This window comes from Eucalyptus grandis, chromosome 1, assembly GCF_016545825.1.
Source record: "Eucalyptus grandis isolate ANBG69807.140 chromosome 1, ASM1654582v1, whole genome shotgun sequence".
NCBI classification, from domain to species: Eukaryota; Viridiplantae; Streptophyta; class Magnoliopsida; order Myrtales; family Myrtaceae; genus Eucalyptus; species Eucalyptus grandis.
This window is the reverse complement of record NC_052612.1, coordinates 44,427,088-44,450,485: the sequence shown is the minus strand read 5'-3', so window position 1 is coordinate 44,450,485 and position 23,398 is coordinate 44,427,088. Positions and strand designations below refer to the sequence as shown.

At 39.0% G+C, this 23,398-nt stretch overlaps 1 protein-coding gene, 1 long non-coding RNA gene and 1 other non-coding gene across 3 annotated transcripts; 2 read left to right on the top strand and 1 right to left on the bottom strand.

Moving 5' to 3' along the window:
• The first annotated feature begins 4,311 nt into the window (after window positions 1–4,311).
• On the top strand, window positions 4,312–5,306 carry LOC108960889. The gene is made up of 3 exons (XR_001988867.2): window positions 4,312–4,438; window positions 4,648–4,737; window positions 4,837–5,306. It is a non-coding gene; the product is annotated as an uncharacterized LOC108960889 (long non-coding RNA).
• A 6,576-nt stretch (window positions 5,307–11,882) lies between these two features.
• Window positions 11,883–19,834, top strand: LOC104414594 (kinesin-like protein KIN-14L). Its single transcript, XM_018877173.2, has 20 exons — window positions 11,883–12,003; window positions 12,180–12,267; window positions 12,372–12,529; window positions 12,794–12,940; window positions 13,026–13,281; window positions 13,699–13,790; window positions 13,877–13,948; window positions 14,515–14,607; window positions 15,039–15,113; window positions 15,382–15,463; window positions 15,835–15,930; window positions 16,112–16,285; window positions 16,409–16,515; window positions 16,749–16,927; window positions 17,051–17,215; window positions 17,337–17,587; window positions 17,744–17,907; window positions 18,441–19,105; window positions 19,270–19,445; window positions 19,541–19,834. The coding sequence occupies exons 2-20, from the start codon at window positions 12,192–12,194 to the stop codon at window positions 19,618–19,620; spliced, it is 3,108 nt and encodes a 1,035-aa protein (XP_018732718.2). The 5' UTR covers window positions 11,883–12,003; window positions 12,180–12,191; the 3' UTR covers window positions 19,621–19,834.
• A 690-nt stretch (window positions 19,835–20,524) lies between these two features.
• Window positions 20,525–21,932, bottom strand: LOC104414584. The gene has a single exon (XR_005549485.1). It is a non-coding gene; the product is annotated as an alpha-1,3-arabinosyltransferase XAT3 (transcript).
• Between the last annotated feature and the right edge of the window lie 1,466 nt (window positions 21,933–23,398).

Genomic DNA, 23,398 nt, shown 5'->3' with positions numbered 1-23,398 from the left:
CAAGTATATACATAATAAAAAGAGAGACTGGAATGAATTTACACTAAAAACATTAATATACTATTTGTCAATATCATTCATTATTTTAATTTGACAAATTCAACTCCATTCCAATGATATATAAAACTTGGAAAGAAAAAAAGTAATTCTCATTCTAAACTTGCGTGTCGGAAGAGAAGAGAAAGAAAAAAAAACTTAGAGGGTGAATTGTGTATAGCGGGTAATAAGAGTCAAAAGAGAAGAGAAGACTAAGTTTTTCTTTTTTCTCCATTTATTATTTTTATTATTTTTTATTATTTTGCATATTTATATTTTGACTATTTATTTATTGATTTTTTTTTTTAATTTTGACCCTAAACATATCGAAATCATGTGTCGGAATTTTGAACTCGCATGTCGAAATTCTCAACTCATGTGTTGGAAAGTTGATCAGGTGTTGGATTTTTCGGCATATGTTGACCAAGTGCTGGATACATATCGGAATATTTGACATAACATAAAAGATCCTACAAAGTGTTGGTGTATCCTAGCATATTTGCGCAGGGCTTTGACTCCCTCCCACCCCAATTTCTCTAACGTTAATAAATTTCTATGGATACATGCATATCGCCTACCCATGCATATCAAGTAAAGTTATGAACTGAATTTGGTTAATATAAGTTGACCGCGTTGAAGCTTAAACATAAAATAGGTTAGATTCAATTGAAGCGCTTAACTATTCAATCGATTCCTGAAGACAATTTTATGGGGCTATTAATGGATTAACATAATATTTGAAGTTGTAGTGCAGTGGTGTCTCTATATATAAGGATTAGGTTAAATTGCACTTCCCATTTCAAGAGTTTTTATGTCTGATGTGCTTGGGGTGGACCATCTAAAGAGGCGGGACAGGGGACCTTGACAAGCTTTACCTACTCAAGGAATCAACTGCACCAATACTGGTGGTACCATCCTTTCCGCAATGAAAGGGCACAAAGGATTCATTGAAAAAACTTAGTTCACGAGAAACAAATATCAGATGGGGATTTAAATCGATGAGTTCTTCTTCTTTTTTCATAACAAAAAAACCCTTATTAAATAGGTTAATCTTGGGCGATACAACGGCAAATTAACTTCGCGGCCCAAAATAGTTCAATCATTTGACGCGAGAGTTAAGTCGTGTTGGTTCGTAAGTGAATTTCACCGACCCACTCTTCATACAAACTGGAATTGTTCATTGTGCAATCTAGACTTTTGTCGAGCTGCTACAGTAAAAATACCTTACAGATCTCGCGGATCAAGCACTTGAGATGATAGTTATCCAACAAGTTTGGCACGTGTACATCTTACTATGTTGAGATGAAATGAATCATAATATAGAATTCGCAGAAATTTGTGAATTATAAGTCTATGTAATTTCAGATCTTTAGCTTATTCGTGTTATTAAGTTGACTCTACTAATCCTTTGTTGGAAATTAAAAGGAACAGCAAATAAATAAATAAAAAAGGATTATATCATAATTACAACCGTTCAATTTATTGAGCATCTACTCCTACATCTATATACCGATATTATTTATCCCGTAATAAATACAAGCTTTCTTGGAATTATCAGAAAAAAAAAATCAGTTCGGAAAGTGATTTTGAGTTTGCTTTTATCAGAAAAATGGAGGAAATAAATAAGTCAGGCTATTTATTAATCATCTCATTAAATTAATTGAACTCAACCACCATTCTTTTCGAGTTTTAGGGCGCATTTGGTAACGATTATATTCTCGGGAATGATTTCGACCAGAAATGATTATTTTTATTCGTTCTCGGAAATTGATTTTGAGTAAAAGAACGCGTTTAGGAACCGTCCAAAATTTCTGATTTTGTAATAGAATTGCGTTTGATACTATGCTCATTGATTCTGTTCCAAATCAATTTCTTTTAATTTTTAAATAATTTTTTTACTCTTTTCCTTTTCTTTTTTTTTTTCCTTTTTCTCCTATTCTTCTTCTTCTTCTTCTTCTTGTGGCCAGCGACCTCACCGGAGCGTCGCCGGCTGAGCCTCGCCGGTGGCTAGGTTGGCCTCGTTGAGGCTAGATGAGGCCTACCTAGCCACCGGCGGGGCTGGGCGAGGCTCGCTTGGCTACCGGCAGAGCTGGGCTTGCCTCTAGCGAGCTCGCCAAATCGGCGAACGGCGACCGGCAATAGACGGCAGCAGGCAGCAGCGAGCGGGGGTGGACGGCGGTCGCAAGATGGCTAAAGGGAAGAAGAAGAAGAGTTGGTTTTTGATTCTCAAATTTGTTTCCAAAACAAGAATCAACTTTTTTTTTTTGTTCTTGATTCTACTCTCAATTTGTTCTCGGGAATAAAATTTTTACCATATGCGATTCTCGGCCCAAACTGATTCTGGAAACAAAAAATCAGAATTTGGCCTTATTTGGATGGTTACCAAACATGGCCTTAGTAGTTCAAGCATTCAGCTTGCTTGAGATTTGAAATTTGGTATACACATTTAGTGCAGCGAGCGTTACCCTGCCCTCCTAAAAAAAATGCTCTTGCCTTGCCTTATTAGCGATCAATCCACTACTAATCAAAAGGAAAAAGCTTAGCTTATCGTCACTCCTTCATAGCTAAGGACCATACATTTTGGATGGAAAGTCAATCGGTTTCCATCTTTTACCCCATTTTTTTTTTCTCTTTATTTATTTATCTATTTTATTATTATTATTATTATTATTATTATTATTATTATTATTATTATTATTATTATTATTATTATTATTATTATTATTATGTTTTCTTATTGCAAGCTTAAATTGAGAAATAAAATTGTAAGAGGACCCATACAATCAATTTTCATGAATATAATGAAAAAAAAATTAGATATCGAAATATAAACAATTACAAGTAAAAAATTACCACATGCTAAAAAGAATTCATTGATGTCATTATATAAATTTATTAAATTTAAAAGATGAAAAACACTTGAAACGTTGACTTTGCAACTAATAACAAAATCATTGTGCAATGAATTGACTTCTCGATCCTTTCGCCAAAATCAGATTACTCTATAAGGACTCTCCAGTACCTAAAATTAAGACGAGTGATATCGATTACGCATAAAACAAATGAAGTAGAGATTAACGAACCTTTCTCCAGAATTATGACTTATTCAATTACAAAATCGTACAACAATTGAAATTCAAAGCATACAAGATAATTACACATTCTACGGAAAAAAAAATTACATTCCTTTTTTTTGAGTTATTAAGTTTTTCTTTTTATTTGGGAGCAATATGTACATAATCTTTTTATTTGGCCAGAGAGTAATAACGACTATTTTAAAAGTTGTAATTGAATTCTTTATACATTTCTTATTATTTGAATAATATTGAAGGATTTGTTTCTTATTATGTGAATATTATTACTTTGATTTGTTTCTCAATTTGAGCTTGCAATAAAGAATTATACAAATCTCAGAAACAAAGAAAGAAAAATAGAGTAAAAATGAAAGCGGTTGAGGAAGCCGACATTTCAAGTCTTCTTTCATCTTTTAAATTTAAATAGATCTATATAACGGCATTGACGCATTCTTTTAGCATGTGGTAATATTTTAGACTTGTCATTATTTATATTTCAGTGTTTAATTTATCTTTTTGTCATATTCATGAAAGTTGATTGTGTGGGCCCTCTTATAATTTTATATCTCAATTTAAGTTTGCAATAAGAGAACATAAAAATCAGAAAAAATAAAGAAAAATAGGATAAAAAATGGAAACCGGTTGAAAAAAGTCAACCGGTTTCCATCCAAAAAGTGTGGTCCTGAGTTCACCGTCACTCCATCACTTAGCTAAGCCGAACCCATATGGTTACTCCAGGTTCATTTCCTATTCGAGATATCTACTTGGAGCTCGGCTATGAGGAAATAATTCCTCGGGAATCCCCCCCTTGTCCCGATGTTGCCGGCCTGGCCGGCCTTTGATGGATTGGATCGGAGAATTTCAGTTGACGCGCAAAGTCTAATCTAAGCAAAAAAAATTTATAAAAAAAAATTTACTTACGATCCTTGCACCTTTGACCATTTAGATGTTCGATTAATTAATTTAAACCCGAACGCCGTCCTGAAATCAAGGGCCCATCGCTCGCTCCCGCAATCGTCCGAACTCCCAAAGCCCAGATCGCCCATCCCCAAAGCCCTCTAGGCCTAGTCAAGAAGAGATCGCGGCCGTCGCCCCGCACCGAACTCGACGGCCATGATCCCGGCTCGAAGTGACCGCGCGAGATGTTCAACCCCACCCCACAACCCCAAATAAAATAAAAATAAAAAAACGGATTTGCATTGAAAAAGTTCGAAACGCAACGTTACGATACGACTCTTCGATTCTGAAAGCAAATCGCGAAAGCTTGTCCGCTCTCTTTCTCTCCGATCGAAAGCATCTCTCTCTCTCTCTAGGATCAAGAACGAGAGGTATATTCTCGGACCCATTTCTCTTTTCCGCTCAGGGAAGTACGAATATCTGCGGACATGTTGAGGACCCAGTTCCTCCAATTGCTTTGTTTCGTTCCTCGCTTTTGCCCGTTTGGAAAGCGATGAGGCGACGGGTTCTTGATCTCTGAATCGTCGCGAGTTCGGCATTTGATTCGAGATTCTAATGCTGCATGTCCGTTGTTTGGTAGTGGGCGAAGAGGGATTAGCTCTCGTGGAGGACTCGAAGAGAGCGAGGATGCACGACATCACATTGGCTTCGAGGAAGGCTGAAGAAGCAGGTTTGGCCTGTTTACCCGACTCTAAAGATCTTTTCTTTTGATGAATTTTGGGACTGAGGGTTTGTCGGTTTTCGGGTTTGTTTGATGTGTTTTCCGCAGCTTGGAGACGGTATCAGGGCCGATGAGTGGCTCCAACGTCCCGCTTGGATTGCCGCGTCAGCCGTCGGAGAGGGAGTTCTTTTCTTGTTTGAGGAATGGCCAATTTCTGTGCAATGCCATCAATAGAATTCAACCTGGAACTGTGCCCAAGGTGTTGAGTCCATCTCATTGATTATTCTCTTGCCCTAGAATTTACATTTCAGTCGATCGAGGAAAAGGAGGCGCTTGTTTATCTAGAGTAGATGGGATTTGAGTGTGATCGTGTTAGCATTGGACCATTTTGCACCTCTATTGAGGTCAATTGTGTTGGAAGATACGCGCGAGTTGTGCAATATTCTTTGAGATTGAGATTGATATGTTAGATCAATCAACGTCAATCCAATATTGGAATTGATTTTATAATATACTTTATTTCATTTTCTTGTACATGTCTAGTGCTATAATTGTAGAGCATTGTGCATTGGATCAATATGGAAAAGAAATAAAGAATACATTCCCATATTTTTTCTTCGTTCTCCCTTCTGTTCTTTACTTTTTTTCATGGTATCAAAGTGGGATATGCTTGTGATTTAGCTTCAGCTTCTGCGATATTGATTGCCTGCCGATTCCTTATTATTTCGGTGAGAGATACGCTAATCTGCAAACAACATTAGCACTCTGGCATAAGAATAAGTTTCTTAAAGATATAAAAAGCAAGTGAAGAAAAGGAATTTTTCATGTGAGGAAAGAAATTCTTTACCATCACTTTGACAGAGAATCAACCATTAGCTATTAAAGAGCGTATATTGGAAAAGGGAACGGCACGAATTCTAGAAATTCAAAACCCTACCCTAAGCTCACTTGCTGAGGTCGTTGGAGTCCAAGGTCAGCTCAATCCGAGCCCCTCCTTTCATTAGTAACCCAATCCGAGGCAACCTACTCCGAGCCAGCCTATTCCAGGCTAACCCATGGCGGGCCAACTATACTAGTGGGTGTCGTTTCTTGAACAGCCAAATCTATGGTACTATGGGCCAAGCCCGGGTACTCCATACCTAGGAGTTCAAGTTTCCAAAGATAATGTTCAGCCTAATAATGGCCCACTAGCCATAGACAGGGTAAGCACAAACAATGGGCTTGAACTTCAAATGCAAGTTTATCAAATGGGTCAAATAATATGGATATGGGTACGAATCCCTACCCAACTCTTCCACTTGGATTTTTGTCATACTTTATCGCAACCACCAATTGGTCGCCTAGAACCTGGTGACACCCTCTACGTCTCTTTGCTGATGGACCAGAGCTTTCGCTCATTAGTATACTAACGGGATTTGAGAACTACTCGATTTGGGCACAAGAATTTCGACAAGCCCTAGTTACTAAAGATAAAGATGGGTTCATCAACGGTTCTGTTTCAATTCCGAATGATGAGAGGATGGTAAGACAATGGAAATAAAATCTAATTAATTAGTAAAAACATGGATCAAGAATTGCATAAGTCCAGATATTGCAGTCGGTCTTCCCCCCCAAACAACAAATTCAAAAACTATGTGGGACAATACAAAGGAAATGTATGGCAAATTAGGTCGCGCAAAAATTCTCTCACTAACCCAAGCGCTCTCAGAGTTGAAGCTAGGAAACATGAGCATCACCGCATGCTTCAACAAGCTATCAGCCCTCTAAAACGAGCTAGAAGCAACGGAGGAAAAGATTGAAGGACCCAAGGCGACTTTGCAACAATATAGGGTGATAAGAGATAGAGAGAAAATGACGTGATTCCTCCTCATTTTGAACGACACTTACTTGACGTTCAAATCTCAAATGCTAGCCATGGACTCAGTACCATCGCTCAATTGTATTTTTCAGTTGGCCATCCGGGAGGAAAGTGAGAGAGAGGCTCACCTCGCTAGAACACGAGATAGGAACAAAGAGCATCGCCCTTGCAGCTTGCAGTGAGAGGAGAGAGGCGGGCCAGAGAACCCTAGAAAGAGACAACTTGTGACAAGAGGGGCTAGGGTTTGGGATGGACTCATGTGGTTTTAAGGTGCCTTGAGCAGACGGTCCAGATCACACTCTATGATTGAACGATTGGAAGGGGCACAATCCTCCTTCAGAATTGGATGGTGGGTAAGGAGCCAGCTTTAAAGCATCCAACGGTCCAAACTCTTCAGGTGGATCAAAGACCTATGGGCAGAATGTGAAAGGAAAAAATAAATTATTTTGTGAATACTGTAGGAGACCCCATCACACCATTGACAATTGTTGAAAATTGCATGGTATACCTGGCAAAAAAGGAAAAAAAGGGGGAAGGAATCTTCCATAGCAACCTATCAAATCACTAACCCAACTGGTTCAAATAATTTTTAGCCCATCACCCATGGGCAATATCAGCAGCTTATGTAGGCATTACAAAAATTAGACACTTCCAATAAAGGAAGTAGTTTCTTAGGTATTTCTCATTGCCTAATAAATCTCATTTCCAGAAATGTGTGGATAATTGATTCAGAGGTTAGTGACCATATTGCCAATGATAATGGATTCTTTTCTATTGTTCATGAAGAATTTAATATTCCTATTTCTATGCAACTATTGAAAAGAAACGCTACTCATATCACTGCTACAGGAATAGTTAATCTCAGTCCTCCAATAACCTTGAGAAATGTCATTTATGTCCCTAATTTTTAATTCAACCTCATTTCTATGTCTATAGCTTGTAAGGAGAACTCCAATCGAATTTTTTTCAATACTGATATTTGCTTATTTCAGGCCATTTCGACTAGCAAAACTGATGGGCTTGGATAATCTCTCCGAAGAACTATATTTCTAGACTAACTTTCCAAGAATTTTAGATTTGTCTCAAATTTATTCCAATAAACAATCATTGTGTAATGTGACTATCAATGATAAAAGTTTCCTTTTGCATTCCCGAATGGACCATAGTGCTTTGTTTCCCTACTCTCAATGTCATATTTGCCCACTTGCAAAATAATCACGTGCATCTTTTCCAGTTAGGAAGAGTCGTGCCAATAGTATTTTTTTTCAGTAATTCATATTGATGTCTAGGGACGTATCTCGATATTTCCTAGGCCACATGGGTTTTCCTTATGTAGTCTAAGGGTTGGGTTTTCTCAAATTTGGAGACATTTCTTTCCTTATTGAAGACCTAATTTGGAAAATCTATTCGATAGATTCGAACAAATAATGGAATAAAGTTTTTCAACGATGAGTGCGCCTCTCTTTTCTCATCCTATGGCATTTTACATGAAAGCTCATGCATGTATACTCCACAATAAAATGGGGTAGTGGAAAGGAAATATCACCATCTTTTGGAGGTTGCACGAGTAATTGAAATTTTAGGTTTCCATCCCAGATAATTTTTGGGAAGATTGCACGGTTACAAGAGCTAACTTGATTAATCAAATGTTAACAAATGTACTCAACGAACGAAGCCCTTTCGAGCTCCTTTTCGAAAAGAAGCTGGAAGTGGATCATCTAAGGATATTTTGGTGTCTATGTTATGTTACTACAATGGGCCCTCAAGACAAAATGAGTCTTCGTGCTAGGCAATGTATATTTATGGGATACCCAAATCTTCAATATAATATTTAATTTAATTTAATTTAGAATTAATTAATTTAAAGAAAAGGTTGGGGAGGAGGAGGAGGGAGGCCGCCGATGACTGAGGGCTTAGCCCTTGCCACCGTTGCCTCCCCTCCGTTGCCAAAAAGGTGGGGGAGCGTTGGTTGAAGCCGTTGAGCCCTAACTAAGGGCTAGCGGCCCCAGCCAACCATTGGTGAGGGCCTACATGCCCTCGTCTAGATCTGGGGCGAGGGTCGCGGCTCTCCCCTAGATCGGACGAGGGTCGTGGCCTCCCCTAGATCGGACGAGGGTCTCCAGCCATCGCCCGGCCAACCTAAGGGTCGCCACCCCCGGGGGTCACCCCAGCGCTAGCCCTCGGCCAGGGCTCAGCGACCCTAGCCAACATTCCCCCACCTTTCCGGCGACGGAGGGGAGGCGGCGGTGGCAAGGGTTAAGCCCTCAACCACTGGTTGCCTCCCTCATCCTCCCCCATTTTAAATAAATAGTTATTTTAAAAAAATTAATTAAATTAATTATTATATTAAAATTCAAATTATACCAAAATGACGTCGTTTTTGTGTGTGATTTGCTGAGTAAGCCTTTAGGTGAGTCAAGTAAGTGAAAAAATTAATAAAAAATTGCTACGTAAGATTTCCGGCGAGGTTCGCTAGATGTGGCACTCAAGTGTCCCATTTTTATAAAAAGTGACATTTAAGTGTTTATTTCATAAATTTTGGCACTTAAGTGTTCCTTTATGCCAACTTTTGGCTCTTGGGGCATTCTTTTGCCATATAAAAGTTTTAGGTTAGATTGCACTTTCCATTTCAAGAGCTTTTATGTTTGATGTGCTCAGCGTAGACCATCTAGAGAGGGGGACCTTGACAAGCTCTACCTGCTCAAAGAATCAACTGCGCTAATAATGGTAGTACCATCCTTTCCGCAATGTAAAGGGCACGATGGATTCATTAACAAACTTAGCTTCCTAGCGACAGATATCAAATGGAATTAAAATCAATGAGTTTTCCTTCTTTTTTCATAACGAGAAAACCCTTTTTAAGGAGGTTAAGCTCAAGCAATACAATGGCAAATTAACCTCGCAGCCCAAGAGATTTCAAGCATTTGACACGAGAGTTTAGTCACGTCAGTTCATAAGTAAATTTTGTCAAACCATTCTTCGTACAACCTGGAATCGTTCATTGTGCAATCTAGACTTTCCTCAAGTTGCTATAACAGAAGTACCTACCTCATAGATCTCGCAGATCAAGCACTTGAGATGACAGTGATCCAACAAATTTGGCACGTGTGCCTCTTACTATGTTGAGATGAAATTGATCATAACATAGAAACCGCAGAGATTCATGAATTATAAGCCTCTATAATGTCAGATCTTTAGCTTATTCTTGTGATTAAATTGACTCTGCTAATCCTTTGTTGGATATTAAAAGAAACAGCATATAAATAAATAAAAAGGATTATATCATAATTACAGCCATTCAATTTATTGAGCATCTACTCCTTCATCTATATACCGACATTATTTATCTCGTAATAAATACGAGCTTTCTTGAAATTATCAGAAAAAATTCAGTTTGGAAAGTGATTTTGAGTTTGCTTTTGTCAGAAAAATGTAGGTAATATATATGTCAGGCTACTTATTGATCATTTCATAAAATTAATTGAACTCAATCGCCATTCTTTTCGAGTTTTAGTAGTTCGAGCATTCAGCTGGCTTGAGATTTGAAATTCAATACACACATTCAGTGCAGCGAGCGGTATTCTGCCCTCCTAAAAAACTGCTTTTGACTTTCCTTTATTAGCGACCAATCCACTAATAATCAAAAGGAAAAAGCTTAGCTCATCGTCACTCGTCACAGCTAAGGACCATACATTTTGGATGGAAAGTCAACCGGTTTCCATCTTTTACCCTATTTTTCTTTTTCTTTTTTTTTTTAAATAATAATAATAATAATAATAATAATAATAATAACTTATTGCAAGCTTAATTGAGGGATAAAATTGTAAGAGGGCCCACATAATCAATTTTCATGAATATGATGAAAGAAAAAATAAATTAGATGCCAAAATATAAATAACTACAAGTAAAAAAAATTATCACTTGCCAAAAAGAATTCATTTTCATGTCATATATATATATATATATATATATCTATTAAATTCAAAAGATGAAAAAACACTTGAAACGTTGACTATACAACTAATAACAAAATCATTGTGCAATGAATGACTTCTTAGTCCTTTCGTCGAAATGAAATTGTTCTAGAAGGACTCTTCGGTGATCTAAAATTAAGAGAAGTGACATCAATTATGCATAAAACAAATGAAGTAGAGATTAACGAACCTTTCTCCACAATTTTGACTTATTCAATTACAAAATTGTACAATGATCGAAATTAAAAGCGTACAAGATGATTACACAAAAAAATAAATTACATTCCTAATTTTTAAGTTATTAAGTTTTATTATTATTATTATTATTTGAGAACAATATCTACATAATCTTTTTCTTTGACTAGAGATTAATATCCACTATTTTAAAAGTTGCAACTGAATTCTTAATATATTTATTATTTGAATAATATTGTAGGATTTGTTTCTAATAATGTGAATATTATTATTTTGATTTGTTTCTCAATTTGAGGCTGCAAATCTCGGGAAAAAAAAGGAAAAGAAAGAAAAATAGAGCAAAAATGATACCGATCGAGGAAGCCAACATTTTATATATATATAATGACATTAACGAATTCTTTTAATGGGTGATAATATTTCTTACTTGTAATTATTTATATTTTTGGTATTTAATTTTTTTATTATATTCATGAAAATTGATTATGTGGGCCATCTTACAATTTTATCTCTCAATTTAAGTTTGCAATAAAAAAATAAAAATCAGGGAAAAAAAAGGATAGATGGAAACCGATTGAAAAAAGTCAACTGGTTTCCATCCAAATTGTGGGGTCCTTAGTTGACCGTCACTCCGTCAGTTAGCTAAGCCGGACCCATATGATTATCCTAGATTCATTTTCTACTCGAGATAACTACTTGAAGCTTGGCTATAAAGAAATAACACCTCAAGAACCACCCCCCCTTGTCTCGATGCAGCCGGCCTGGCCGGCCTTTGACGGATCGGATCAGCGAATTTCAGTGCGACGGGCAACGTTTAAACTAAATATATATATAAATAATTTACTTAGGATCCGTGCACCTTTGACCAATTAGATGTTCGATTAATTAAATTAAACCCGAACGCCGTCCTGAAATCAGGGGCCCATCGCTCGCTCCCGCAATCGTCCCAACTCCCAAAGCCCAAATCGCCCATCCCCAAGCCCTAGGCCCAGTCAAGAAGAGATCGCGGCCGTCGCCCGGCACCGAACTCGACGGCCACGATCTCGGCTCGAAGTGACCGTGCGAGATGTGCCCCCCCCGAACGGATTTGAATTCAAAAAGTTCGAAACGCAACGTTACGATTCTGCAGTCGGACTCGAACCCCCACGACTCTTCGATCCTCAAAAGGAAATCGCTAAAGCGGGTCCACTCTCTTTCTCCCTGATCGAAAGTCTCTCTCTTCTCTCTCTCCAAGATCAAGAACGAGAGGTATATTCTCGGACCCATTTCATATATGTCGAGGACCCAGTTCCTGTATCTGCTTCGTTTCGTTCCTCGCTTATGCCCGTTGGAAAGCGATGAGGCGGCGAGTTCTTGATCTCTGAATCGTCGCGAGTTCGGCATTTGATTCGAGATTCTAATGCTGCATGTCCGTTGGTTGGTAGTGGGCGAAGGGAATGGCTCTCGTGGAGGACTCGAAGAGAGCGAGGATGCACGACATTACTTTGGCTTCGAGAAAAGCTGAAGAAGCAGGTTGGTTGGTTCCTTTGTCCGACTTTAAAGATCCTTTCTTTTGATGAATTTTGGGACTGGGGGTTTGTCGGTTTTTCGGGTTTGTTTGATGTGCTTTTCCGCAGCTTGGAGACGGTATCAGGCCGCCGAGTGGCTCGAAGGTCTCGTGGGTCCGCTCGGATTGCCACGTCAGCCATCGGAGAGGGAGTTCATATCTTGTTTGAGGAATGGCCAATTTTTGTGCAATGCCATCAATAGAATTCAGCCTGGAGCTGTTCCCAAGGTATTGACTCCATCTCATTGATTGTTTTCTTGCCCTAGAATTTATGTTCCAGTTGGCCGAGGAAAAGGAGGCGCTTGTTTATATAGAGTAGATGGAATGTGTGTGTGATCATGTTAGCATTGGACCACCTTGCATCTCTATTGGGGTCAATTGGAGTAACCGAGATGTTTGGCCTGTATCTCTTCTCAAAACACAGTTACCAAGATGGGAAAATTGAGATTTGTTTGTCGATTTGATTTACCTTGTATTTGCAATGATTGTTAGGTGGTGGAGAATATCTCTCCTCAGCTATCTTACACAGGCGAAACCCAACCATTGACCGCTTACCAGTACTTTGAGAATGTCCGGAACTTTCTCGTGGCGGTTGAAGATTTAAAGCTCCCGGCATTTGAAGCTTCGGATCTTGAAAGGGTAAGTTAAGACTCACTATGGTTTTGTGCTTTTTAATGTGTTTATATTGTAAGGGGTGAATGATTTTTTAAATCGGATCTCGCAGGACACTTTGGATGCAGGATCAGCGGGTAAGGTCGTCGATTGCATTTTGGGCCTCAAAGCTTACCACGAGTGGAAGCAAATGAATAGCGGTGATGGACTTCATAAACATATGAGATCTCCTCTGGTCATGCATTCTGCTAATAGGATGAATGCTAGATCCACAGCTGCGACTCCATTGGACTCTCGCAGACAATTGTTCGATGCATCCTGCGCAAATGAAAGAGAGCCCCCTATTGGAGAAAGTGGAAGTTTTGAAGGTTAATTTACTTCACGTCTTTGAGGACAACCTTCATTTCTTCTATGTAGGCTAAGCACTGTAATGCCTAGGCTCTCTTTGATGGAATAATATGTTGTTTCGTTTATGGCAAAAAGAAGATAAATATTAGTGGGAATATGGGCCATTGAAATTTAATTTTTCGATGAATAAATGATTTTGATGTGCATGGAAACACCTCACTAGAAATATTCTGCAACTACAATAATAGGTTTTCTTACATGACTTGATCAAAACTGTAGAGCCTAAAAAGTATATGTCCTGTTGTCCTTGGAAGACCGTACCAGTTTTGACTAGTTACGTTGCTGGTTGAACATGGAATCTACATGTCAGTTTAGTCCTCAATTGCCTTCACTTTTTCCCCACTGACAATCTTTTGGTGCTTCATTCGGTATTATAGGATCAATAGTCAAGTTATTCACTGACTATATGGTTGAGGCGAAGGAAAACGTTGACAGGAACCTTTTTGCCACCATTGCTAATGGTACACAGGTAAGAAGTCAGACTTTGACAAAATCACTACGAAATTGCAGGCCTGGTTCCTGATATTTCTTCGATGCCGTTTTCTTCTGTCATAGGATTCAGTCAAGCTCTTCATGAAAATAATCTCACGTTATTTGGAGGAGCAACCTCAAGGCAAGCACCCTGAGGTAGGAAGTTTGATTTTCTTCCATAGCAGCATTGGTTGCTCATTGCCTATATGCCTGACATCTACTAAGTATTTCTTCACAAATGCACTAGAAGGTAGAAAGAGTGCAAATCGCACAGCTCGTAGATTGAGTGAGAAGGCATTGCTTTCTTCTATCACATAGATAGAGTAAATATCGCCTGTAGAAATTTTGCACACGCTTTTTGTGCCTAGTTGATGTGTATGAGATTAAAATTATAGTTATAAGACTAACCAGAGGAGTAAATATGTTGTTTTTTTCCAGTGCTTCCTTTGCATCCATGCAAGAAATACAGTGCACTAAACGTCACAGGAGTGGCATTTCCATTTTTTTCCTACAAATAAAATAAGCAGCAAATCTTCTTTGCTGAACTATATGTCATGTTCAACCATCAGGGAAACATTTTGTACTCAAATCTACTGCCCAATATAATTGATATAGGGATGAGAAACTTTGAGTTTATTAAGTTTTTCACTTTTTGATACTGATGGTTTTTGTTTCCTATCATAATCACAAATGACATGAATTGTTTCAACATCCAATTTCAGCTGGATTTAGTTTTTGGAGATTTACTAAAAGAAAGAGGCAGGTTGCTTTCAACATCCTCACCCCTGGAGGATTTGTCCACTCGAGGATCCAAGGTATGTTATCTTTGTGAACTTACTCCCCTGCAGTTAAGTTGCAGTTACTGATATCCTTTTTCCTGCCTTTGTCATATAGTGTTGTCCATTGGCATGAGATAATTTGTGCAAGAAATTTATATGTATTATGTTCCCTTAATTTTTTCTTGTTATCACATTAGTTGATGCTTTATGATGACTTTTTGGTCAATTGGCATGATCAGGTGTGGGTTGTTGTCCTTATTGGAATGGGTATCGCATTCTCTTTCTATTATGTACTCTGAAAAGAAAAAATTAAGAGGCTCATTGGTCAACGATCACTTGATTATAGAAGCTAGAAATTAGTTCTTAGTACATATGGTTACCTGAATAACTTTCTGCTCGCAATTAAGTAGCTATTATCACCGTGGAGAATTTGTAATCTGATGCCTCCGTACTCTTCTTGTTCATAGTGCTGCAGAACCTGCTCGAAAGAGGGTAACTGCGATCATCGAAATGTATTTGAGATGCAAGAGAAAGAACTTTTGGTGAGTGCCTCTATATATGATGCAGCAAATCTTTAGGAAAGAAAAGCTCGCGGACTTCTTTTGCTGATTTTTGCAAAATGAATTGGAAAGATTTTGTTTGATAAAAAGATTTTAGTAGGGATGGTTGGGACTATAGTAGATATTTTCAATTTTCATTTAAACTTGCTTGCAGGATAGAATAACAAAGCAAGGTCTTTAAGTTAACGTGATTTCATGTTCCCGTCAACAATTGTAAATGACGAGAAAGTCTAATATTTGCATCTTGCAGGATCTTAAAACTTTGTTGGTGAAGACAAAAAGGGAGTTTGAAGATCTGCAGTCCCAGTTTCAGAGAGATCTAAAACAGCTAGGTAGGAAAAGTAGACCAAAAAGGAGTAGTCTAATTAGTTCTTTTTTTCTGAGCACAGGCGAGGCTTAGGACATGGAGCTGCATGTTCCTTGTCCTTTTGCATTGAATGTCAACCGTTTTAGATGAGTCTCGTCTAGATACTTTATTTATTACAGCTCCTCCGCTGAATGTTATTATCTCAGATTGAGGCCGTTGTCATTAATATGCTCCCTAAGATTTGGCAATAAATCTCAAATTTCAACTTGAAGAATGAATCTATGGGATGTTGTTATGATCTTCTTCTTGCTTTTGCATTTTACTAAACAGAATAAAAGCTAGATGTGACATGCTTCCTGAGCGTTAATATGTGTTTTTGCTTTTCCAATGGATCAGGCAATCAAGTCCAGGAGATGTCTACTGCTGCCCTTGGATATCATAAAGTGGTGAAGGAAAATCGAAACCTTTACAACATGGTTCAGGATTTAAAAGGTTAGCCTTTTTATTTTCAAGGAGAGTTATTTGTTTATGAATTAGATCACATAACTTTTGAGCATTCTGCATTTATTCGCAGAAGTATATGCTTATCCATGGGTCAGTTGCTTTTAAGTAAAGGAGCTTTTGTGGTTTTATTTCCCATGTTACAAGTTTAATTTGACAAAAGTCCTTACAGGAAATATACGAGTATACTGCAGAATTAGACCCATTTTTAATGCCGGAGCCAAAGATGTGGTAGATTTTATTGGAGAAGATGGTTCACTTGTGATTGTTGACCCTTCAAAACCCCATAGAGATGGAAGGAAAGTGTTTCGGTTTAATCGGGTTTTCGGTCCACTTGCTACTCAAGGTATCGTTACACTTCATCTTACTGTTTAAGGGTATATCGTTGGCCAAGTGATTGTCCTGCAAGTTGATATTCAGCTCCTAAATAACAATGTAATTGTTTTTCGCCATGCGGCCCTCTTTGCAGATGATGTGTACATGGATACTCAACCTTTGATTAGATCAGTTATGGATGGTTACAACGTCTGCATTTTTGCTTATGGTCAAACTGGATCGGGTAAAACACATACAATGGTAAGAACTTAAGTGTAGCTTTAGTAGATCCAACCTTTGTGCCAGATCACCTCCTAGGCTCCTAGATAATTTGTTTAAAATAAAAAGTGTGCATTTTCCTTGCTGTTAGATGGATGTACTATTAATTTTGTATATCTACCTGCAAAGCAGGAACATAATTCAATCTAAGCAGATGCTTAAGATTTTTTACGTTGATTTGAGGAATAACTATTTATTGCCTTTTGGAATTGCAGAGTGGTATATCAGGCGAACTGACAAAGGACATGGGGATTAATTACTCGGCTCTCAACGATCTCTTCGAGTTGTCTAACAGAAGGAAGGACAATATAACTTATGATATTCACGTTCAGATGGTTGAAATATATAATGAGCAAGTGCGTGATCTCCTTGCTGGGGATTCAGCAGCCTCAAGATATCCTTTGAAATGGATTATTCTGTCTCATATAGATACATTTGATGTCAAATAAGTAGATAAAAAGACTGAAGAAAGCTTAAGTTTCTGAAATGTAAATTTGGGTTCCTTGACTATGCACAAATTAGAGATTCGAAGCTGTACCAGTGACGGTGGCTTGAGCCTTCCAGATGCTACCATGCATTCTGTCAAGTCCACAGCTGATGTGGTCAACCTAATGAAACTTGGTGATATGAATCGTGTCGTCAGTTCTACAGCACTGAATAATAGAAGTAGCCGGTCTCACAGGTCAGTTTTTGGAGAGGCAGAGTTTCCTTCCCATTCTTTTTGGTATAAATTTTGATGTAGTTTCCAATAGGTAGATTATTCAAGAGAGTGATATTGATGTCCATTGGATGCATCCTTGCAGTGTGCTAACAGTACATGTTCAAGGGAAAGATGTATCTGGATCCATCCTCCGCAGTTGCCTGCATTTGGTTGATCTTGCAGGAAGTGAACGGGTAGATAAATCTGAAGTCACAGGAGAGAGACTGAAGGAGGCACAGTACATTAACCGGTCTTTGTCTTGTCTGGGAGATGTTATCACAGCTTTGGCCCAGAAAAACTCCCATGTACCTTACCGCAATAGCAAACTTACGCTTCTGCTGCAAGATTCCCTAGGTACCTATTTCGAAGTTTCAAACTTTGTCAGGTGTCATTGAAGCTTCATTTTAGGATAAAATTACTTATTCCCAGAGTAAGCATTTCATAGAATTGAGATACTCTGATTATGATCTTCGGGTAATGGTGACACTGCCTTTATGCATTTTATTTCAGGAGGAAATGCGAAAACATTGATGCTGGCTCATGTGAACCCTGAGAGAGATTCATTTGGGGAATCAATGAGTACCTTGAAGTTTGCCCAGAGAGTTTCAACGGTTGAACTTGGTGCTGCACGCTTGAACAAAGAGACCAGTGAGGTCATGCAACTCAAAGAACAGGTAAATGTACTTGGGTAATCTCTATGCTTCAGATGCCTTTCTGACAATAATCAACATTACAATTCTAGGGGGCTGGATCTGTCGATTTGGCTTCCTAATTATAACTTGGATTACATCAATTTGTTTTGTACAGACATGATCTTTTTCTGATTTGAGCATGGAGATTAACAAGTAAATGTTCTTGGTATTGCTAGTTGGTTTTGAAATCCATTGTCCAAGTAACTTACAAATAAATTGCCATCTCCCTCCCTCCCTCCCTCTCTGTCTCTCTCTCTCTCTCTCTCTCAGCTTTTTGTATCATTATTTATTCAGTGTTTCCGTTTGTAAATTTATTCTTTGACAGCCTGTCAATGCCTTGAGATTATAAGTAGGTTTTCAAGCATCTCAATGAATAGACCATGTCATCATACTCTAAGCTTCATGATTTCTCAGATGGAAATAATGTGCAAGCGCTGTCATGTCCACATACAACACACCTTTTAGCTGCAATTCTGACTTGGAGATAATTTACTTTATTTGCTGAAATCTTACAGGTTGAAAATCTTAAAAAGGCACTGGCGAGCAAGGAAATGCAAAGCATGCAGTTCAGTCGAACAAAGGAACCCAAGTCTCCAAATGGACCAAAAGCAGTAAACGAACGCACACCTCCACGTTTGAGGAGATTAAGCATTGAAAACAGTACGCCAACAATCAAAACTGGGAGAACGATGAATGTTGCTGAGATGAAGGCAAGAAAAACTCCTGCATCTACTCGCACACGAAGATTGAGTTTGGAAGGCCCAAGAACCGCCAAAAATAATAATCTGCATATCAAAGTACAAGAGGAATTGAAGCCCCCACCATTTGAGCCAGAATCGAATCTGAAATATGGGCTGTTTCAAGATTCAGAAATCTCCCGGTCATGTCAAAGTCTGAACCATCAGGTTTCTGTGACCGATAAGCACCTTCAAAAGGCCACTAGGAGCCCAACTAATTACTTCGATCTGCAGATTCCCCCTCTTGAGCTGCCAAAGACTCCTAGTCCTGAACCAGTCTTAGCTAGCAAAAATGAGATCCAGATTGTGATGCAAGGAGAGCGCACTCTTCGTGCTGATCCTCGAACGCCCAACTTGCTGATTCAAAGCATGAATGGCAAGGAATCTCACATAAGGAAATCGCTGCGCACCATAGGGAAGCTCATCAATGGATCCGAAAAGAGGTCAGTGAAATATTTAACTATCTAGTCTTAACACTGAATTGGACAAATTTAGTATGGTATGAAATACACAAAATGCAACTGAAAAATTCCAAAATGAGGGGTAATGTGAGAATTTGCTCACATCAGTATCTTGCCATTAAGACTTGGTTTCTATGCAACTGCAGGAACCAAAGAAATGTGACAGAAGCTCGTTCACCTGTCAGAGGCTCTACTACTTGCGTTAAAAATGGAGTATCGGCAATTGCAGCTAACACACGGACACTTAGGAGACAATCACTAACAGGTGCTGGTTCAGACCAGTCTCGCCAGTCTTCTCTGGGTGGCAAGTCCACTAATTCCAGTAAGCAGAATCAGCATAATTTAATTTAATTTACAGTATATATTTCATCTCATTACGTCCATCATCTGATTATTTGTTTTTGTTTCTTCAATAAGATGTAAAAGACACAAGGAATGCCAAGACGCCTCCTCCAGTCCACCCCCCATCATCTACGATAGCAAAGCGTTGGCTGTAGCTATAGATGGCAAAATTTAGTGTTCAATGACCAGCGAAGTGATGCTTTGACTCGAAGCTGAGTGAAGTTTTGACATGGGAAAGACTGAAGAGTTAGCTGACAAACGCAATAGGAATTTTTTGGTTTAACACACTGCTTATGTACATATTGCTTATGTACATATTGACACAAGTTCTTCAAATAATGCCCGAAATTCTATGCCAATGTTTTCAAACTGCTCTTGCCCATTGTTCTCTGAATCTCTGACTTAAGTCATCAAAGCTATCAGCATCTTTTAACAGAAATGGAGGAAATGACAGGTGCCTCTGCTAATAAATCCAGCTGCTCTTCTATTGTATAGCTAGCTAAAAATCAAAGATTATAGCATGACATTCATATAACGTGACATCAACATGGTACTATAGAATCAAGTGTTCTTATTTTTAGTATAGTTGATTCTAATAGCTTCACAGGCCCTGAAACCGAGATCCCTCAGTTTATCCAGCGACACCTTGCGTGATATAAATCATACATAGTTGACTTATTCAGTTATAAACCTCCAATGTAACTGAGGGGCTCGTCAGTTAAAAAAATACACACAACTATAGCAACAACTTCCATGTTTCATTTTCCAAAACAGGATCCCATGCCCATCTTTGAAGTTCAGCTTAATTTAGTTGAGGATGCAAACAAGCAGATGGCCATTGCCTTAGATTTACCCAAAAGTGCTACTGTCGGGAAAACAGACGTGAAGGTTAAGAGGAGCATCATTAACAGGTCATCCAGTTCACCAAATTGTTAAAAATGCCTTCTTTACAAGTTTATGATGAACCTAAAAAACTGATTCACAGATGAGTGTACTTATTCAAGTTTCAACCATTCAGTCAATGGAAAGAAATATCGACAATTCTTTAGGGAAGGTGAAGAGAAGGAAGTAGTTAGCAAAGCTTAAACAAGTCGGTTGTTTGATTGTAGCTAATTTGCCCGTTTATTTTCTTGAAGGAATAGTCATAGGCTTGAAGCAGCCGCTTGTGGAATCTCCTCATGTCCAAGCTCACATTCTGTCTGTCGAGATAGATCTCCTTAGTGTATTGCCATCCCTTCCTAGTCACACTCTTTGGATTCGTAAGGACTGGATCATCTTTATGGTATTCAGTATTCAGTGAGCTCTCTCTAGGCGAAATCTTGTAGCCAATATACTTGAGACCAAGCTCTTTAGCAGGTTTACCAAAGCATGTCTCAGCTGGTGAATCCGTCCCTAAAGGAATGACTTGGATGAGCACAGAACCAGGCTTCAGGAAAAGGAAGTGGGTCAAAGCAGCCCCGTGTACACCAACCATAACCTCGCTCTTATTAAGCAAGCGATACATCTTCGCCAGTTCAGTCGTTCGCTTAGGCCGCGAAACTTCTACTCTGAACCCTATCTCCACTGCCATTTTAACCAAGCAGTCTTCGTTAACTAACGCCCTGGACCCACTGCGCTCTAATATCACTAGCTTCGGTTTCTTCACCTGGTGTTTCTGGTCGTCTTTATTAATTTTCATCGATCGCCCCAAAGTTGGCACTGAAGCCGATTGATTCAGTTTCAGCTGTACCCCTTGCTCCTTGTCTGGTATTGAACCTTTTATCCGCGGCTGCTAAGCACGGTCAAGGAAGTGTCTGAAATCGAGGATGCTCTTATTCCCCTTCACCACTGAAGGATCCACAGTAAGGTCATCATGGATTTTCAGACCAACAACGGCCTCCGGGAAGCAATGGGTTCTTTTATCTCCAGCAAAGTCGATGGGCGGATAGTTCGAGAGGTGAGAAAGGATGTTCTCATACTTTATAATCCACCAATTGTGATATTCAAGGATGACAAACACAACCTCGTTCTTGAAATGCTGTGAGGTAATGTACAGCGGCAGAATCCCATCATTGAATTCATGGTAGAGGTTACCCGTGTATCCTCCGGTCAAAAAGAAAAGTGCGGGAACATCATGGCGGACATCACACCGATGGTTAGCGACCATGGTATCTTTCTTCACAATAAGATCAAGCTTATCAATTTTATCCATGATAGGGTTCTCCCATTTTCGAGTATAGGGCCTTATTTTTTCGTGCTGGAGTTCCTCATCATCATGCCTTTTGGCGGCTCGGTGAACAATTGAGATGAAGTCGATGAACTTGCTTTGCTGTTTCGAATGATAAAGGAAGACTGAAGAAGAGGGAGAGTGTGTCCTTACATCCCCTTTCATGATGCATACATCAGAGCGAAAGCCGCTCCTATCACAGCATATAGTCCCTGCAATTGTTTGCAACAAAATGTAATTCAAAATTTTGGGAAAGGCCAAAAGAGATTCAAGTAGTCCAGCTCCAGTCTAGAATTTCTACACACAAAAAGGGAACAATCAAGGACAAAAGAAACTGTCATTATGTTCTTGATGATTATGGGCTCTGATTAATCGATGCTTCTGCAAAATAGAGAAAACGGTCACCAAGAAACTGAGGGCATAAAACAGAGCAGCGGCATACGAAGTTCTGATAATTTCGACTGGTTTTCCACCATTTTGTACCTGGTAGACACGCATAAAGAATAATTCCAAGGAACAACTACAAAAGCAGTTTCCAAGAAACTCATTTTGTTCAAGGTTTTGTCTAGGATTTTTTCCCTTCTTTTTTCTTCAGTTTGCCATTTTTCAATGCAGTTAAGGAGTGAATACGCACCATTAGACATTGAAGAACAAGGACGGGCATTTGCATTGTGGTTCTCACGAGCGCCTTTACTGTCCACGCCGAAAGCATCTGCTGAATCCCACGAAAGAAAACCATCAAGAGAAGGTCAAGAGAATAACAAAACAGAGCCAAAAAGAAAAAAAGAAAAAAGAATGAGGAACATAGAGAGACGAGCAAAACCCAACAGAGAGAGGCTCCTGGAACCGAGCAGCTGAGGGACCACCATGAAGCTGCAAGAGAGAAGAGAAGAGAGACAAGGAGGTAAAAGAGCATGGGCTTCTTCCTGCAATGCGACTCTTCATTGTCGAAGATATGCGCTTCGCCTTTTCTCCATTGATGGAACCTCCGGCGGTGCACCATCTCTGTCTTTCGTACCAATGCCCGTAGATAGTTTTCGAAAAATCAGATTTTTCTTCCCCTCTGTTTCAGGCCTTGTGAGAAGTGAGAGAAATACGTAAATCCAGGAAGATTGGAAGCGGGTGCGCAGGGATTTTCTCAGGGAGAGGGGGAGAGCTGCATGAGCAGCAGAGACAAACAGTGTTTTTTGAGGTTGGAATGCATGCTCTTTTTGTTTTTTGACTGAAACAGAAATTTCATCCAAACTAAGCAACAAGACTTGGAAATGGTAAATGGATAAGCGCTTCTCTGTTCAAAAGGTGGCAAGAGTGTTTCTGGGCTGTCATATATGAAGAGAGAGAGAGAGAGAGAGAGAGAGAGAGAGAGAGTATAAGATGGGAATAACTTCTACGTGAAAGCTACCATATAAGATGATGAACATCTCATTTATTGGTTAATAGCATGTCAGAGTACAGGAAGGAGGCATACGAGATGCGGGTGACCTTATAAGCTAATTATACTTTCCATCATTGATCGAAGCTTTTGAAATCAGTGTTTGGATCAAGCCTCATAGACCGAAGTTCGAATACTAATGCATTTCATGATCGACCTTTGGACAGCTTTCCAAACGTTCGAGAATTACGACATTCCACATTAGGAGTACAACGAATGCATACTGCTACCACGGTTTTCGAGAATAATGCAAGCAGTGCCTTCTTCCCCTGGGCATGGATTCAAGTTTATTCAA